General features: G+C 36.0%; 3 protein-coding genes across 11 annotated transcripts in view; 2 read left to right on the top strand and 1 right to left on the bottom strand.

Moving 5' to 3' along the window:
• Nucleotides 1–2,770: 2,770 nt before the first annotated feature.
• The window catches only part of LOC105270835 (uncharacterized protein C3orf18 homolog), a 23,673-nt gene continuing 7,193 nt past the window's right edge, over nucleotides 2,771–19,250 (bottom strand). The window contains exons 1-5 of one of the 7 annotated variants that reach the window (XM_011312052.1): nucleotides 8,833–8,876; nucleotides 8,402–8,771; nucleotides 7,670–8,253; nucleotides 6,891–7,034; nucleotides 2,771–6,815 (exon numbers count right to left, since the gene is read on the bottom strand). In XM_011312052.1, coding sequence (XP_011310354.1) covers nucleotides 6,762–6,815; nucleotides 6,891–7,034; nucleotides 7,670–8,005 — 534 coding nt within the window. In that variant the 5' untranslated portion in view covers nucleotides 8,006–8,253; nucleotides 8,402–8,771; nucleotides 8,833–8,876 and the 3' untranslated portion in view covers nucleotides 2,771–6,761. Of the gene's footprint in view, nucleotides 6,832–6,890; nucleotides 7,035–7,669; nucleotides 8,772–8,832; nucleotides 8,892–19,250 lie in introns of those variants that run through there. The other 6 variants (XM_011312077.1, XM_011312062.1, XM_011312070.1 and 3 more) reach the window with 6 other exon arrangements.
• On the top strand, nucleotides 9,247–16,647 carry LOC105270870 (uncharacterized). Of its 3 annotated transcripts, none has more exons than XM_011312096.1 (16): nucleotides 9,247–9,477; nucleotides 10,282–10,496; nucleotides 11,528–11,712; nucleotides 11,798–11,837; nucleotides 11,933–12,434; nucleotides 12,946–13,581; nucleotides 13,659–13,841; nucleotides 13,899–14,021; nucleotides 14,094–14,198; nucleotides 14,260–14,382; nucleotides 14,450–14,587; nucleotides 14,691–14,777; nucleotides 14,850–15,080; nucleotides 15,348–16,052; nucleotides 16,167–16,236; nucleotides 16,314–16,647. In XM_011312096.1, the coding sequence occupies exons 2-15, from the start codon at nucleotides 10,309–10,311 to the stop codon at nucleotides 16,188–16,190; spliced, it is 3,270 nt and encodes a 1,089-aa protein (XP_011310398.1). In that variant the 5' UTR covers nucleotides 9,247–9,477; nucleotides 10,282–10,308; the 3' UTR covers nucleotides 16,191–16,236; nucleotides 16,314–16,647. The 3 variants fall into 3 exon arrangements, with proteins under 3 accessions (XP_011310398.1, XP_011310403.1, XP_011310411.1); XM_011312101.1 differs by having other exon boundaries at nucleotides 16,303–16,647; XM_011312109.1 differs by lacking the exon at nucleotides 9,247–9,477 and having other exon boundaries at nucleotides 10,409–10,496; nucleotides 11,036–11,712.
• okr (DNA repair and recombination protein RAD54-like okr) overlaps nucleotides 17,069–19,250 on the top strand; it is a 6,462-nt gene continuing 4,280 nt past the window's right edge. The window contains exons 1-3 of the mRNA XM_011312122.1: nucleotides 17,069–17,246; nucleotides 17,757–18,002; nucleotides 18,190–18,380. Coding sequence (XP_011310424.1) covers nucleotides 17,244–17,246; nucleotides 17,757–18,002; nucleotides 18,190–18,380 — 440 coding nt within the window. The 5' untranslated portion in view covers nucleotides 17,069–17,243. The remainder of the gene's footprint in view (nucleotides 17,247–17,756; nucleotides 18,003–18,189; nucleotides 18,381–19,250) is intronic.

Raw genomic sequence — 19,250 nt, 5'->3', positions numbered from 1 at the left:
CGTTTTCCACCCAGTAAGTTACAGACCTGTTAGCCTCCTGCCAAATCTTGGAAAAATACTGGAAAAAATAATACTCACGAGGCTAAATAAATCCATCCATCAACATAAAATTCTCCCAAAGGAACAGTTTGGCTTTAGGGCTTTCCACTCCACCACTCACCAACTTGCAAGACTGACTAACTTTGTTAAAAAGGCAAATATAGCAAAGGAAACATCTGTGCTCTCTTTCTGGATAGTGAGAAGGCTTTTGATTCTGTATGGCAAGGAGGGCTGGTTCATAAGCTTATCTCCTTAAACATTCCGGAATCCCCATGCAAAGTTATACACTCTTTTTTACAGAATAGATATATACAGGTAAAAGTAGACTAATCCCTATCATTACCACAAAAAATTGCCGCTGGAGTACCGCAGGGCTCGGTACCATCTCCCACGTTATTCAACATATATATAATTTCTATTTTTGTAACTTGCCCAAAAAATGTAAACATAGCAGGCTTTGCTGATGACCTTGCTATATTCACCTCTAGTACCTCATTAAACAAGGCAATCTCGCGGCTGGAAAATGCAGCATCCGTAATCATTAAGGAACTAAACAAGTGGAAAATCAATGTTAATGAGGAAAAAACTGAAGCCATCATTTTTTTGACGTGGCAGACCCCTGAAAACCACGATACAAATTAGGGCAAAAGAAATTTTGCCAAAAATTGTACCAAATACTTAGGCCTATGGATTGACTCCAAACTCTGTAGCCAGCACATAAACAAAATCAACACTAACGCAAAAAGCCTACTATCCCGCCTTTACTGGCTTCTTAAGGCAAACTCTCTCACTACCAATTTGAAATTAACATTGTACAAATCACTCATTAGACCGGCACTAACCTACGGTTGCCCAGTATGGCATAATGCAGCGTACTCACATCTATCAAAATTACAAATTACTCAAAATAAATTCCTTAGAATCATAGGTAACTTCAGCCATAGAAGACAAATCTCCACCATTCACAATACACTGAAAATAAACCTCATTCATGAGTACATTTCGACTCTAACCGATAACTTCAAATACAGCCTTATAAATCATACAAACACCAAACTAGATGACGTAGACGTCAACCTAAGATCATGGTGGTCAAAATAAAACCCAATTTTCATTTTTCTTTCTACCCCCATTCCCATACCCCTTTTTATAAAGTAAAGTAATAAAGTGTTAGCTCAGTGGTAAGGCGTAGGTTTCATAATGTTAGGCTCATGCGTTCGAATCTCGGTTGCGGCGGTTAATTTTTAAGTTAATTAATTAGGTTTTTTTAAAGACCAATTTATCAGGGAATAATAAATACAATCTTGAATTCCAAGCTTGAGCCAAGCTAGGTTAGTCTTGGTCCGAGCTTGGCCCAAGTCTCGACAATCAAATAAACTTGTATTATGATCAACTGAAATATCAGTTTTAAGGAAAAATTGATACCCAGGTGGGGATTAACCATTGGTCCGAGCTTGGGCCAAGCAATCTGTTTTTCAGTGAAGGGAGTAGTGTGACAAATAGCTAAAACCTCTAATTTACCATTTGCATTCCATCGGTATCCATTCTTTTCGTTCCTTCAAACCTCTCCTCTGAAATTAGCATTTCTCTTTTATGATGTTAGTTTTCTTTTTCTGCTAATCTTGACAGTTTGTTGTATCAATGCTACGCCTAATTAATAATTTAATAACCCCACTTATCTTTAAATCCATGTGCTCTTCAATACAAGAAATGAATTTCTTACCGATATATTCGGCTATAATAAATTTAGAATTAATCCAAAATAACTAACTTAGAGCAGCGAATTCATGTCTCTGGAATCTATTTCAACAAGAGACAAGAAGGTAATCATCAGATTTTTCTCCTATAAGAATGACTAAGTGAGAACTATTTTTTTCAAACCCTCATTCGAAATGTTCTTTTGCCTTTGTTTTTTTTTACCTCAACCCGTCATCGATAACAGTGTTCAATTTTTTATCGCTCTGAAATGATAAACTTAAATCAACTTTTTCAAGCACCATTGTATGTATCGCCTGACTGATAGGCGAAGAAATCATCGAAATATTAAAAAAAAAAATGTAATTTCACAGAGATTAAAAAAAATATTATTGCTGTTACCTTCATCTTCGAACTCGGTTAAGAGCACATCAGGACACAGTTTTTAAGCCGTGATTCAATTGATTCAGATGATTTTTTTGTGAGCTATTGTAAAAAAAACGAATTTTTGAAAAATGTAAAAATTATAAAAACGGATGGGTGAAATCAATTTCTATTGACAGCGATAGATAGAACCCAATGAGACCTACATTCGGATAGAAAAAGATGCAACTGATGAAAGATACAGGTAAGCAATCAAAGAAAATCAATGAAATAAAAATAGCACATACACACACATACATACATACATTCGGACACGGTCAAAAAACTGCATTTTCGAAATCATTGGGTCATATTAAGTGGAAATATGACAAAAAATGGGAATCTTAAATTTGGTCGATTACAAAGCTTCCATTCGGAAGCAATAAATTTGGTCGATTACAAAGCTTCCATTCGGAAGCAAAAACGCAGAAAAATGTTTGCACCACCTTGAAACTTCGTGAGTTACCAATTAGTCTTTTACACGACACTACATTTTTGCAATTTCTTTTATATGCTCATGCTGTACTCTCATATTATATCTCATATTTTGTATAGCTTATCGTATATATGAGATACACTAGAATCAGGGATAAAAAATCCAACACATGAGAGGTAATATTATATTAGTTTTTATTAAGCAAACAAAACGTCTGAAGAATTAATAACATTTTAGTCACGGTATAGACTGAAGAGAAATGTCAATTGCTTGAGCCGTTTTCTACACATTACCAAGAGAATTAGTTTCACATACAATGTCAAATATCTCTAAAACATCTCATTTTTTTTTCACGCCGCATACCAGGCTTTGATTTATGATAAGTCTTAAAATTCTACTCAGTTAAAATTTTTATATCTATTACTTTTTCAATTATGATAATCACAGTGATAAGGTTGTCAAGTCTGACTATGTGAAACACGATTAGAACATAGTATTCATGTTAATTTCGGATTTCACAGGGTTAAAGTCCAACTATATACGCCATAATTCACCATAACTTTCAACATAATAGCATTCATAATAATCATTTGTTAATACTTTTTTTTTGCTTTTTAATCACTTTTTAACAAAACAATTATTTTTCCACGCCATTTCAAAACTAAACAATCTTCTCCGAGAAATGTATCCGACAATAAATATAATATATTCGTCACGCTGTGTGTGAAGTGGCACTTCAGGCGTGCCGGCGCAAAAATTCACTTTGTATGTTCCGTACGCATAGTGATGCAAAACATCGTGCGATAACTGGGAAAAAAGTATTTTTTGCTCCAAGAGTGTTTAGCACTCACCTTTGGTGACTACAGCAATGAGGAACGATTGGGAAGAGTGCTTCCCAACTTATATTAATTTTTTGAAAAAAATATTTCTGCTACATTTGTGTTTCATTGACAGCAATTAAGAGCCAAAAATAAAATTAGATTAAAATGTACTTCGGATTACATTTTCACATCCTACAATCTTGTGTGTCAAGTGACTCTTTTCCGAATGCACCTGTCAAATATCTGATTCATTTAGCGGAGAGTGGTAGAGGGAGGAAAGGGAGGATTTAGTGTGACAAATGCGTACACGGAGAGAAATATTACAGGAAAATTACGAAACATTTCACGCAATCCGCCAGCGAGAATCGTTTTCGGGGAATAAATCTAGAACTTTCAGTAAATTTTCGGGTTCTGTCACTGAAAATATACGAAAAAATCACCTAATTTTTCTGAATATTTTAAAATCGAACGGAATTTCAAGACCAATTATGTCTCAGAACATAAAAATTCCTGGATATCCAAGAATTTTTACCGAATGTTCCGGAAAAATTACGAAATTTTCCGTAAAAATACCCCCCTCACGGTGACTCATAGCTAGTCGTGAGGCGTCGGGTGGATGAGTAATTTTTACAGAACAGATCGTAGAATTTATGTGATGATTCCTTTGCTTGCAGATTACGTGAAATGTTCCGTAATTTTTCTTGAATATTTATCTCCGTGTAAAGTGAAGAAGTTCGTGTAAGGTCGTGCATGAGATGATTGTTGTGGGGAAAGCATCGTTCAATTCGGAACTTCGTCCATATCGCGCCCGAAATTTTCATACATTTAATCGTATCGAAAATTTAAGGGTGTCTTACATCCATATACAACGGAAATTAACGTTTTTCTATTTTTTTGTGGCAAACCTGTGAGATTGACGTGAAAAAACAGCATTTCTTTCTTTTGTCATTATTTAATGATTCACAAAATAGCAAAGTGGTGCGAACGCTGGGCAGAAGAAATCGATCAAGACAAAATAACCCACACATCCAAACCGTCTTAAAACTCACCCAAATTAATAGACCATAGGAAAATTAACATGGGTGAATTTTTGCTGTGTTTCATTTCTTCAGGGATTGGGTGCGAGCATTTTTCTGCGTTTTTTTATTAACTTGTAAAAAGAATTACAAAACTGTAGAGACAATACGTGAGTCATCAACTAATGACAAAACGCAAGAACGTTATATTTTCTCACATCAATCTCACTGATAATTTGTCCAAAAATTGAAAAAACGTGAATTTTGACTGTATGTGGATATGAAACATACTTAATCTTTTTGACACATGTTATAAAAAATTAATATCTTGATAAATTAGTAAAGTAAATGCTCCTCTATGCCCAACTAGTTCAGGTGAATATAAAGTTTCTGGAGAATCTCGCATAAAATGCGTACGACGTTGTGATTTATATTTAATATAAGAATCTGTATCTTTCTGAATAGAAATTTAAGATAATTATTTACGACAATCACTATTCCATAATAGATCATTACTAATTGAAGTTATTAAGGATAATATGTCCATGTCCTCATGGTCATGTAATGGCCATTTGTGATGTTTCTTTTACATGTTTCATGTCTCTTTGCTCGTTCACTCCTTCACCGTATTACTATTCTACAATAGTCATCATATGAAATAGCTAGATAATGATCAATTTCATTTTGAACGTTCATCTCCGATAAATTAGAATGAAAATCTGCCATTAAAGTGTTAAGGCATACCTCTGTTAAACATTCAACGTTCCACCTTGACAGTTGTTCTGAAGTTGACACGATTGATATCAATATGTTTTTATCTGGTCGCATTTATTATTAATTAAACTAATTGGTAAATGTCTAGTGTAACTTCACCATTCATTTCGATGCTATTTGTTGGGATTTATGGTTTTTCGTCTGATCACCAATCTGAATTGATTGGGAGAATAATTTTTTTGCCATCCCCTATTTTGCATCGCTCTTGGCGCTTTTGGCATTGCCTGGAGCTACGACGAGGATGTAACCACTATTATTGTGTAAACAGTTCGGAAACACAGTGCCAGGTCAATCAGAGAAATTTACTGATTCGTCTGAATAAGTCAAGCTTTTGGTGGAGCTAAAATAGACTTCTACTAACTAATTGTTATTATCATATTTGACTTTCGATAGACTCATAGAACTGTTCAAAACATGAAATCGAGACAGCCGATGACAAGTAACGGCTGTAGAAAGAAGAATGAGCATAGACACATTTACTATACCAGCTCTACTGGAATTTAGGGAATTATAAGAAATGGATTTTTTAAATTAATATCTGTTGAAGAACTAAAATAATACACAGAGTAAAAGTCTCATATTGCCTTTGGCATCAGTTGTCATAGGGCAGGTTAGATTAGCTATTTGTATAAATGATCAGTTAAGGGTCATGAGGTATCGAAGGAAATTAATTTGAATAATAATTAAAGAGCTAACACGATGTAATCGGATGGCATAGAAATATTTAGTAAAAATAGATATTTTATAGAAAAATATTTGAAAGATCTTCCTATTACCATACCATAATTTATATAAATTTTTTTGAATGACTAAAAAGCCCCAAAAATGCACCGACGACAACCTATACATTTAAATTTAATCAGAATCTATTCGGAAAAGTAGCACTACATAATTCTTTATTTGCTTATAAATTTTTTTTTGGTTTTTTTTTAAGAACTAAAACCGAAAATACTAGCACTAAATATTGCTTGTAAAAGAGCTTTTGGTTAAATGGTAGAATTTTCAGCTAGAATTAGCAGTACGAACGGAATGTTAAATAGCAATTACAAAAAGCCACCTAGGTAGGAAGATCCTCTCAATAATTCCAATTGGGATGATTGATTTGATTGATGCGTAGTCGGCTTTTTTCATATTTTTGCACGATTATTAGCTGTTTCAATTATTTTATCGTAAGATGCGTATAGTCGATATGTTACACTGAACCACTCCTTTGGAAATATAAGATGTTAAATGTCACGAAAAATATAGAGTTTAAGATGTTAACCTTCCATTATCTTTGAAGAAAAGAAGTTAATTTCCATTATACAGAATGGAATGCCATCGAGTGTAAACGATAAAATATAGATTCTATCATGTCCCCATGGAAATGGTTTCAATATTCAGCTAAATTTTCGTGGTGCGAGAACACTGTCAGCACACATCTTCGTCGAGCGACTGCAATTCCACTCTTTCATCATTGCCATTGTGTACGTCACCCTTGGACCCTGATAAAAAACGATGTGGAATCTTCATTGGATTATCATCGTTACTATCGCTGCAGTCACGACGAATCATACGTCAGTGACTAAACAATTCAGCATTCTCCTCATTATCCATTGACTGATAGCCCTGCTGTAATAATTTAATTCTTCAGTTTAACTTGGATTGCAGTTATTGTTCTACAACGAAAGAATAATGTGATCATACTCGTCTTTGCGTCCGTCCGAGTCCTTCATCGAGTAACTCGGTTTCCCAATCATCCTCACCTTCTTCGCTTGGATCAAAGTTGTAGAGGGGCATAAGCCTATGCCTTAGACGTTCCATTTTTCGTCGTCTTGATATTATTAATACCTTAGATTAATTAATAAGATGGATTAGTTAGGATGTGAGCAAACAAAATGCCTCGAATATTGATAAAATTGAAAAAGCATTTCGTCTTACATGAAATACTGTCGGAGATGAAAATATATATTTATGCTTTATTTTTTTTTCCTCAGTATTCGAGATAGAATTTTGGAGAGGAAAAAATTTTTTCCCACTCTTCTAAGACGGAAATTTTTTTCTCTAAATTAGATTTTACAAAAATTCACAAAAACAGTAACATCCTGTGCCAAAAATGTCACCGTTTTTTTATTGTCTGTATTGATGAGATATTTGCAGGGTAGTGTGGCAAAAGGAAGATGAAGAAAGAAATTTTGCGAGGATTCTTTTTTCAATATCGCAAAAGATGCTTATGCTGGAGATGAAAGATAATTAACGTTTTCATATGAACTTGAATATGAATTTTTACACACTTTTTTAAAATAAGCATTCCTGAGCTATTGCTATATGATTTGGATAAGAAGATTTTTTCAATGAAGAAAAAACGTCTGCAAAAGAATTTATCCACTTGGAAAACAAGCCTTTCAGTAAGATATTTACAAAATAATATAAAAAATAATTTGAGGACATTGAATTTGAGTGGGGGAGTCTTCAAACATTCTCACCACTGCAGTGAGTATCACCACGAATATCATCACTCCAAGTGGCACAAATATGTACTCTACCCCGTCAGGTGGACCAAACTCATCAAAGGGCTCCTCAGTGGTTGTAGTCGTACAAATTCTCGTTGAATTAATGGGTGATGATGTGGCAACGGTCTTCACCATATTTACCTGTGTTGTTTCATCGATAGGATATGAAATAGCAGCATATTCTAGAATGGTTGTTCCATTGTTGTCAACAGTATTACTCATCTCCGTAGTAACCCGCTTCAGGTTCTGGAAAATTGTTGTTAGCACAGTACTGACGTTATATTCCTCTTCCATTACTTCTTTCTTCATTCTTTATTGTTCTTGTTAATTTGATTGTTGACGAAATTATGATCGATTAATTAAGAGTTGTTATGGCATTGGGTAAGTATTTTACATTATGCCGCGCTGAGTTCCCTTCCGTTGATGACATCTCAATTATTAGTGTTTGGTATTCGTTAATATAGTTAATTATTAAATGCTACTTTGTTTTATGGTTTTGACTAAAGTCACATGAGTTCATTTTCCTAATTCTCCCATTCAATGTTGTGCTCCGTTGGCTATCAGAGGTGACAGAATAAAAAACGTAAATTACAATCGCGAATTACAATGATTATTATTGAAGTTATTTGAAGCATCCGTAAATTGACGTTATTTGTATCTAATTTTCACGTTTAATTTCAAATTCAGATGTTAACTCGATCATACTTCCCTGCTCCATATATGTATATCTCAAAAAACGTTTAGGTTGCGGGCTTATTGTTAGCACGGACCCACAAGACGTCCATTTCATGCAGATATTTGTATATTTATATGTACAACAGAAGCGATAGACCCTTTTTTATTATCGTTCTCGTTAATTCTCTTCAAGTTTTGTATTTATTAACACTTCAAAAAAGGTTTGCAACGGTGAAGATCAATCGACGGTACAAATTTTTTTTTATAAACATGAGACATCTAGTGTCGAATCCTTAAACTCAGTTTGACTGTGAATTATATTTGTTATATGTCGGTTACTTCCCTGGATACCTCCACTCCACGTAGTTAACATTCTCCCATGTCTCCATGTCTCCCACTTCTAAAATCGAAGGAATGGGGAATTACATCCTACTTTTTAGCGCAATTAATATGATATGTACAATCAGAATAATTTGAAGAGCTGCCGCGTGTGTATAATAGACGAAAATTAACGTTTGATCGGTGCTCGTTTCTGTTGAATTAATTTTTTATTATTGAAAACAAAAAGAAAATATGAGGGAAGTTAGCATCTTCATTTTTTTCATTTTCCACTAGAATAATCGATCATAGGATTAAACGGTGCAGAATCGTTTTTAGGTGATTGACAAATGATTTTCAATTTTCTTCAAACGAACTAGTATGCATTATTGGTATATTGGCGAAAAACTCCCTCTATCGCTAACTCTACATATAGACTCTATATTATAGAGGAAAATGAAATTGGTGCGCGCGCGCCTACTTTTGAGGGCAGTTTGTAATTTGTATTCATAGGATTCGTATACTGCTTCTTGCAGGAGAATCGCCTTCGGGTTTCGGCCCGAGCTCTCCCCACCACGTTCCCTTCGATCGCGCGCCGTTCGCCGGGAAAAAATAGTCCCCTCGCGAGGAACTATTTCCCGGCACAAATTCGAAGATTTCTGTTGATCGGACTATTGAGTGATTTTTTAGTTAATTTGATAATAATTTGCAATTACTCGTATTGAAACCATTTTCAGTGCTTGTGAAGTGCTTTGTAGACTATTAGTACAAAATATTGGAAGGTTCAGGTGAGTAAAAATACCATTTTTCTGTAGGGTTATGTGCATGACATATCCATATGACAGATTGCTAGAGCGATTTTAATAATTTTTAAGTTCCTTAGCCATCATTAAATATTTTTTTGGAAATTCCGCACTCCCCTTCTTTCCCAGGCAGTCGAGACTAGTCTTAAACCTTCCTCCCCCGTCATTAGTCTAATTTTTTAGTAAAGGCGTGAAATGTAAACAAACAAACAGACTTTACACACACCTGTTGAATATGGTGAATTACCTCCGTAATTAATCATTTTAAGACTAAAAGTGGAATAATATTTATTGTTGAGAACTGATTTAGCTCTGGAAAAGGTCTTTTGACATTTCATCTTAAAATCACTTGATTCTAAGCAAAATGCACAATTGATGGATCAGGGTCATTTTTTGCAACCGGAGTGATTTCTAAAAAATTATGAAAACCATGATTAAATTGAATCTTTAGAATGATTTCTCATGTATTACGACTGATACTAGAAGATTGGGAATTTTTATATAGCATCCCCCAAGCCCTCAAAACTATCCCAGCCCCCGAGAACAATTTGACAGCCCTAAGATTGCCAGTAAAAAAATTATAAGTAAAATTGCAAAACGTGAGTGATTGAGAACTTGAGGGGCCTATTTGTGCCTGGAATAATTTTTTAGAAGTCCCGAAAACCAGTGCCCCATTCAATTCGTCGAGTATTTTCATCTGAAGTGATTTTGTGGAAGGCACTCTTAAACCATTGCTTCATCCAATGCGAAAAATTGTCTGTGAGTCGTTTGTCTGTTTTTAATGTGCAGGAGTATAATCTGTCGAATTTGGACAACATGAAGCCCAAAGGCGGCAGAATCACTCCGAAAAAGCCTTTGAATCGCCTACGTTGGAATGGTCAGTTACGTGATAAGAGAGGAAGATCGTTTAATAGGCAAATGCAGTATGCCATTTATGCTCTTCATCGCTATTTTGAAGAAGAACGAGATAATGGTGGCCCTCTAATTCCCGTGACTCTTGTCAGGTGAGAAACGCAATTTCATTATTCTCAAGATTCAGAGTGTTGATAGCGAATTATTATAGTATATTTGAAAAGACAGTGTTCAGAAAATTGCATAAATGGTAATGGGCATCTAATGAAGGATTAAGGCAATTGCCCCTGAAAATTACATGTTATATATCAATCCCATAGCTCATGTGGCATATTGAAATTAAATAAATACTCATGAACACTCACACTCATTGGAATACTTTTTCATTTAAAATGACTTAAAGATTTCTCAGTTATTTCAATGAAACTTGAATAAACTCGTTCATGGGCATTTTTTGTCTTTCCTTCGAAAATTGATGGACTTAAATTAATTAATGACCAAACTAATTTATCGGGGAACTATTGGTGTGATTGGCAACGGTTTGCACTCACCCCACCCACCGAAATTCGGGAACGTGCGAAGAACAACGCGCCCTTAATCCAAATTTATATGTACTTTGTGGTTTACACCACAGAACATGATGGGTATTCATTTCATGTGATGCTATAACAGACGATGTTGAATATTTCAGAATCATCAGAAGACATATCCTACTGAAATCCAGAGGAGGATTCGGCTGACAGCAGGCGGATTAATAAGATGGAGATGATGTTGACATAGCAACATTGTTGCTTTATCGTTCCACAACTTACTGTTTGCTCTTGCTAATGCATATTTCCACTTTTCATATTCAAGATTGATTGTCGCTGTTCCCATCATTCGACCTTTAACGAGATTCTATAACAAGAAATTTATGCATGTTGATAATAATGAAATTAGTTGACTGATTTGTCCATTGGTTTTCCGTATTCTCTTGCTCAGTACAGGTGAAGCATAGAGACTTGTTTCACACATGTGGGTTCTCTGCTCAAGCTATCGATCAAAATTCCTCACTAACTGCACTTCTGTTTTACAGTGACGTCATTTTCTGATACACAATATGCTTGCTCACCTTTTAATTATTTCATTTCTTCATTTTGGGTGTCGTGTACATCTATCTCACATGCTGCTTATCATGTTGTAGAGAAAGAGTAATGGGAGCTCTACGAGTTTCTAAGGACAAGGTCACAGAGTCTGTTCGCGTCGGAGAGAGTGGAGCTGATTTTGAAACTCCAGGGAAGGAGAGACCTCGCAAAAAACTCATTCGCGATGTTGATAAATCCGTAAAGCAACAAATTCGTGACCTTATTTACGAATTTGCTGGAAAACGTGAGCTTTGATATTCAAATTCCATACATTCCGATCCAATGATGATTCTAAAATGTGGAGAGATTATATATTAATTTTTGTGTAGGTCTATCTCCATCACTCGCTATCGTGCTTGCGGCCATCAGGTAGTTAGCTATTCATTAGCAATTAAAATCCATTGTTCGTTCGGGTAAATGAGAGACGGTTCACACGATGAGATAATTCAAAAATTTTCTTGCAGGGTCCGCGGAATCCCATTCACAGGCGGAAGATTTACTCTGAGCAAAGTGCTCCACGACCTTGGATTCGTTTACCGTCGCCGAGATGGCACTCGATGGCTACAAGAGCAACCCCACATCGTTCTGAAGAGAATTCAATTCCTGAAAAAAATGAAAAACCTCATAGATGAAGGCAAGCAGATCATCTATCAAGACGAGACTTGGACCTTCCGGTACGGAACAGGGAAGCGAAGAGAGTGGCAAGATGAGGATATTCGTAGTTGCTCCATGAAATTTGGAAGTACTGGAGACAGATACATAATCTGCCACGCAGGTGGCAAAAATGGATTCGTTCCTAATGCTTCTCTTTTTTTCCGTACGAGCGCGAAACCCAAAGACTACGATGATTATCATGGAGACATGAATTGGGAGTTGTTCTTGAATTGGTTGGATAAAAAGTTGCTGCCTAATTTACACGAACCTTCGGCGATTGTTGTTGACAATGCCTCGTACCATTCCAAACTAGTATGAATCTTTTTTGTTTCACAAGCCATAACTCGAAATAATTAATAGTATTGACGTTATTAACAATCCATATGCTTCTAATCCATAAATCTGCGGTGTATTGATGTTTAACATATTGACATTCTTCTAGCCCGCTTCCTTATATTGCGAGATTAATATACAGCTTAATAACTTTATGGTACGTAATCCTTGATTTAGACTTTGCTTTTAACAATATCTTGCTTGAGTTCGTAGTACCACACAGTCTGTAATATGAATAAGTGAAGGAGGAGAAGTGAGAGGGTTTGGGGAGTGCTCGTGATAGATCGCCGATTAATCGGTCATCGCTGTCATTGTAAAGAAACTCAGAGGGTGAGAGACAGCTTTTTCCTGTATTATTATTAACAATAATCGTAAGTTAGAACTTTATCGTTCTGTGATCAAAAGATCGGCATGCTGTATGTGAGATATGATTATTTCTTAGCGCCATTTTTTATTATTTTCTCCTAATGAACTTTTGATCTTCATACAGAGTGAATATCAACCCTCAACAAAATGGACTAAACCGGAACTCCAGTCGTGGCTAGATAGTCAGCATATTGACTATGAAGTGACCTCTCTGAAGAGAGAGTTATTACTCATATGCAAAGCCCATAAACGCCCTGCACAGTATGCACTTGACGAATATGTGAAAACGAAGAGCACCCACGAAATCGTTCGTTTGCCCCCCTACCACTGTCAGTACAATCCCATTGAAATGGTTTGGTCCCTTACAAAGCGGTACTTCGATGCACATGTTGGTCGAAATAATGACTTTTCGCTTGAAAATACCGACAAGATCTGGGCTGAAGCCCTTGCTTCAGTAACACCAGAGTTTTGGATGAACTGTTGTAGACACACAGAGCGACTTATCTTGGAGGATTACGCAAGGGAAGTTGGGAATGACATGGAACAAAGCTATGAAATAAGAATCACCTGTGACAATGAGGACAGCATTGATGAGGAGGATTTTGAAATGATGGAATTCAGAGTGGAAGGTGACCCAAATGACTCTGAGAGGATGGATGTTGGGGTAACCGTGATCTCCAATACAACATGCACTTCCTCCCAATCGCCCCTCGTTAACAATGAGAGATCTGTCTGTCGATCGTTGTTTGATTGCTCCATGGTATGATACATAAATCGTCAGCAACTTTTTTACTCTTTCATTATTCCATCATTGCCAATTTAATAATTTCATCGCAGGATGTTGATGGGTCGCAAGGATCAGGTGACGTAATGAATCAGGATGGGTCAGATGACGTGATCGATTTGCCTTCAAAAGTCTTCAATGCTTCAAATGTCGTCACAGCGACTCTTCCGATTACGTCATTTCCTGCCTCCATTACGAATGAGGAGACCGATGCTGCTGTCTTCAGCATCCTCCACGTAAATATTTTCATTCTAGTTTTCGGTTCTCGGGATTTATGAAGATGTTTTTTGTAGCTGGGCAGCAATGAAGAGTGCGCTGATATACCCATTATCATCATACCTGATGATACAGAAGCAATGAGTGTGGAATCAGATCGAAATATATCTCCCGAGCAATTACCTGTCCTTCATGCCCAGGTAAAACTCGGCGAATTTGATTTTTATTCATTTAGTAACCGATATCCAATCCTTATTGGCATTTTCCGATAGGATTGGTTGACGAAAAGCCTAGAAACCATTATTCCAACTGATGGCGAGGCAATGCGTGTTGGGCATCTGGCTACATTGGCACCAGGGGGGTGGCTGAACGACGTTGTGAGTATAAAGAGTATGAAAACACAAAGAATTACATATACTATCAGGCTTTTACTTCCAGATTATCAATAAATATTTGAACCTTGTTGTGAAGCGAAGTCAGGGGTCTGTGTATGCATTTGACACCTTCTTCTTCAATAAGCTGCGTATTTCATACAATGATGTTAAGGAATGGACGAAGAAGGTAAGTACAGTTTTCCATTTGTGTCAGAAGTTGTTAGTTTGAGGTCACTGTGTTATATTCGCCTCAGGTGGATATTTTCAGTAAGGAATTACTGTTGATACCCATAAACTTGCGACTTCATTGGCGTCTTTGTGTCGTTCAAGTCAAAGAGAAGCGTATTGAATATTACGACAGTCTGGGTACCGTGGATCAATCTATCATGAATGTAAGTGTATGAAAGCACCGCTCAAGCTTGTAAGAAAACTCGATTGTTAGCAATCGTACATACAACGCCCGTTCGTGAGTTTAATTGTATTTTTGTTCGATAGACTATTCTTCAATACTTGATCAAGGAACACGATGAGAAGAAACGTCAACCACTCATGTACACAGAGTGGACAACACGACATGCCACTGTAAGTATTTTCCGGTTTGCTTAGAGATATTTGAATCAATTGCCTCGGCTCATGTCGACTCTTCCTCTTCAGGATATTCCTCATCAGAATAATTCGTCAGACTGCGGTGTATTCGTCTGTACGTATGCTGAGCATTTGGCGAGATGCGCACTTCTAAATTTTACTGCTGAAGACATGCCTCAAATTAGAGAGAGAATGATGGAGGAACTCATCTCATCGGTTTTGACATGTTCGTTATCAGAATCCTCTCCCTCATTACTGCCCAATCGAACGAATGATGGGCCGGAATGGCCGATAATTTCAGTAAGTGGTACAGTGTAAATCGAATGCATGTAATTCAATTTGTTGAAATCATGCATCTTATTATTTGAATATTCGAATTGATCAGCATGGAATTTGACTACTGAATGGACTCCTCAAAGTTCAGTGGGCTCATTCTGTTCTACTACTCCACTATTGACATTTACTCTTGATTGTATTTGGAAATTATTGCTATACTTTGTTATTCACGTAACGTATTGTGAACAAAAAATTTCAATTCAAAGCTTTCATTGTCGTTATTGTTTACAGAATGAGCGGACTTGGATGGTTACTGATAAAAAAAAGTTGGGTGAGATTGCTATTCCCGGAATTGATCGGGTTTTACTTTATCAGTCTGCGAGATTCCATCAAGGTGATAAACGTTTCCCTCCGGATCGGAGAAATTCACAATGCACTGCTATCTGTACGGTTGGCATTGTGGCTTTACATATCTCAGATGCAGATATTAACCAAAATCTTCTGGACCAAATATTGACTGAGGGTGATAAATATTACGTCGATTGCAAATCACGAAACAACATCTCATACAATCATCTGTCTCCTGAAGACCTCCTAACATCTTTCACTACTTGTGGACAAGAAGTGAATATTGACGTTCACCACTGCGGTGAAGGACTGTTTTCGTCGGGTAACGGTTTGAAGGAGATTGAAGCATGCATCAACTCGAATGCGCTGACACATGAAGCAAATCTTGCACGTATCGGATTTTTGTTTACTGATGGTTCAAAAACATTTGCATTCTTCATCTCCCCTAGAGTTCCAGGGTCTACGCGCCGCAACTTTTTTATGTTCAATCCCCATTCGGTCAATAATAGAAACTACTACCCTCTTGATAAGCCAAGTCAAGGTAAAGCTCGCCTCTTCCGGTGTCTCTCCGCAGAAGCCCTTGCTGGTTTGCTTTTGACAGGTCATCGTAGTCGAACCAGTGGTGGTTGGCAGATATATCGCGTCGAGGTATTTGAATTTCTTCAGTTGATCAGACCCAGTAGTTTTGAAAGTTTGCTGATACTGAATTATTCCGAATTGTAGATCGTTATTGCTAATATTAATGATCTGTTTACATTCCAGGTTAATAAAACACTGAAGGGATGAACAAGCAAATTAGCCTTGCTGCAAGTCTGCAGTACCTCTCACAGGAGTGAGTTCTGTCTCTAGAATGTCGGATTATTTGTACCAATTCACAGCTTCATCAGTAAATTAATAGAATTGTTCCAGGGAAAAATTGATGGCACTTCTGTTGCTTCTCCAGGAGATGATATCGTGGATATCTCCCACGTCGCGGAAGGCCCACCAAGTGCTCTTATTCATAGCTAAGTCCATTGCCTTCATTTACTTCAGCGCTTAATTATGATTATTGTTAGTCTGATAAGATCATATGGAGAACCAATTCATTCTTAATTTATTTCAATTGTTCACAGGACAACTTCTTGGCCATCCGATAATCATCCAACGTCTTCACTCTCAGGAAATGAACTTATTTATTTATTTATAATTATTATACTTATATATTGATAGTATTTAGAAATGGATTACATGAGATTAAATTGTATGTATTATAAATACTACCTGGCTGTACGGCTGAGGTTTTCCCTGGTTTCCCTCAGTCCTCGCGCGGTCCATGAAGCCGCAGGGTGGGATTCAAATATATGTTTACATTACAAGTATTATTGTATTTATTATTATCTTGAATTAATATCACTTCGTATAGAGATATACTACCCACTCAATTCAAGACGATTCTTCGTACTTGAATCGACGTTTAATCATATTTGCAAATTGTATTATTGTTATTCATTGGTGAAGCAAGAATTAGTCGCGAAAATAGGTGCTCATTATTTCAAATGGCGGTTGAACGTGGCGCGCGCGGAGGGATATTTTGATTCTGGAGTGGGGGTCAATCGGTAGTGGTGGGGAGAGCTCGGGCCGAAACCCGAAAGCGATTCTCCTGCAAGAAGCAGTATAGTAGTGTATGTGCAGCGTACAGAACTGCAATAATGTTGTGGAAAGTGTGTATTATCGCGACAAAAAAACATCACTCAAAAAAGGAACATCCAGGTTTTTTCTGTTGTTAGCTAATTTTGATGTTTTATGAGATCCTGTATGTGGAAGTTCATAATCAGAGCTTAATCATTCAAGTCTAAAAGAATGGTAAGAATAATTGACAGCGCTAACAAATTTTTTGGTTAAGCATGTTCTGCACGTATAGTCAAAAGTTTATGACCCTTTCTGTAATTCGGTATATTTATCACAATTAATGCTTAATTGATATTCCAATGCGTTGATTAGTTGAAGTAATAGCCATAAAAAATTATGATTATGAATAATCATATGATTTTATTAATCAATATTATATTATTTAAACAAATGAATGCAAAACAACTTTAACATCAGATGGTTTCAGTGCAATTTAGTTATTCACAATAGAATCAAACAGATAAGCATTTCTTTATGAGGAAATATTTCAGAAAATTCAGAAAATCATTCAGAAAATTCTTTGGAAAAGAAAGTTTTTACCGAAATTTATTTTAAAAAGTCTTTTAACGAAAATTCAATTAATAGTCATCAATGCAATTTCTATTTATATTGAATCGTATTGTAGCAGGAGTAATAACTGATCCTTGTCATTATGAAAAATTCTCTTATTTATGGTGAATGCAGAATAGATCACTGGCGCCGAGTCAGTGTGGAAAACGTCCGCTCCTTCTGAATATCGAGAATATCAACATTTCTGCAATAACAAAATACAAGAGAGAAGAATCGCGCAGCGTTGACGAGAATGTTGCCCCTAGGGAGAAAAGAATTCGTCTTGCGGGAAAAGCGAAGCCACTGCTAATTCCAGAGAAAAAGGCGATTAAACTGAGCGATAAAGATTTGTCAGCAACTCAGGATATTATTACCGATCATGTGAGTATATAAGACAACAATACAATAAAGCACCACTGTATTCGTATAATTTGGTTAATTTATTGTCTACTTTCAGTTTGAAATCGCTTAATGTGACTTGATGCAATCGGACCTTATACAGACTAAATTCTCGATTTAAAAATGTTGAAAAAATGCTGAAGATGGTTACACATTTAATTATTTTCAGGAGCGAAGAATTCAGGATCTACTGAAGAAACCTTTCAAAATCCCGATCCCAGGATATGAATTATCAGGGAGATCACTTGGCTCACGTCTCTCTGGCCCAAGAAGGCCTTTACATGATCCTTATGCTGCAAATGCATTGGTGGTTTATGAACCTCCTGATTTATCAGAACACGAACGTCTTAAAATTGATGAGTAAGTTGACAATTTCGGCAATAAAATGATAGAACGTAGACAGTAGAAATATTTCTATTGTCTGGTGAGTATTATATTAATTGTACAATATATTAGTTCTGGAAATATACATGGGATACATAAGCGACTATTAAATGAATTCCAGAAAAATTTAGGCACTATGATTTATTAAATTGGTTAATGATATGTGCAAATGATTCACTTTTTAAGAGTCATTTTTTAACAAATTTTAAACATAGCATCGGTCATAGTAGTATAACCATAGTCAACTGAAATGAAACAGTAAATTAATAAGAATCATAACCGTAAAAAAACTAAATGTGAAAATTACTGTTGTTATTTTCGGTCATATAACAAATTCGTGCCATTTATGCTACTATTTTATGGGGATGGGACCATCATACAGTAGTGTTCGGTCGATTTGATCATGTGTCCAATTACATATTCTAAACTTGTCTATTTAATAGACTTTTCAATCCTGATGATTTCCGCATCGATTAACCTGAAATTTTGCTTGAAATTTTTCCTTTCACGTATTCTACAATTAGCAGAATATCTTAGAACCTATTCATGGGATTGAGTTAATGTTTAATGGGAATCTTTCAAGTCTTATATGTCAATCTTTATGAAAGTAAGACAGCGGATAACTAGAGATAAAAAAGCCGAAAATTCAAAGATGGTGAAAAGTTTATATACAATTTTTCTTTCAACTTCTTCAGCGTAAAAAGGGCTTGAAAATATTTCTATTCTGTTTATTTTTAATGAAATCTGATGCAAGTTACTGTAAGAACCTTCAACTAGCCATTGCTCGAGGGCCTTCAGCCAAGTCCATATCTTTTATGTACGTAGTATTTGATAAAAACAATAAGA

Source organism: Fopius arisanus, unplaced genomic scaffold (assembly GCF_000806365.1).
Source record: "Fopius arisanus strain USDA-PBARC FA_bdor unplaced genomic scaffold, ASM80636v1 scaffold00004, whole genome shotgun sequence".
Taxonomy (NCBI): domain Eukaryota; kingdom Metazoa; phylum Arthropoda; class Insecta; order Hymenoptera; family Braconidae; genus Fopius; species Fopius arisanus.
The sequence above is the reverse complement of the archived record's forward strand: the minus strand, read 5'-3'. Positions and strand labels throughout refer to the sequence as shown.

Excerpts from the sequence above, each read along its gene's own strand:
- LOC105270870 (XM_011312096.1), top strand. The coding sequence starts at position 10,309 with ATGAAGCCCAAAGGCGGCAGAATCACTCCGAAAAAGCCTTTGAATCGC. Across the intron at positions 14,022-14,093 it reads TACCTGTCCTTCATGCCCAG|GATTGGTTGACGAAAAGCCT; the intron begins GTAAAACTCGGC and ends ATTTTCCGATAG. Across the intron at positions 14,588-14,690 it reads TGGATCAATCTATCATGAAT|ACTATTCTTCAATACTTGAT; the intron begins GTAAGTGTATGA and ends TTTGTTCGATAG.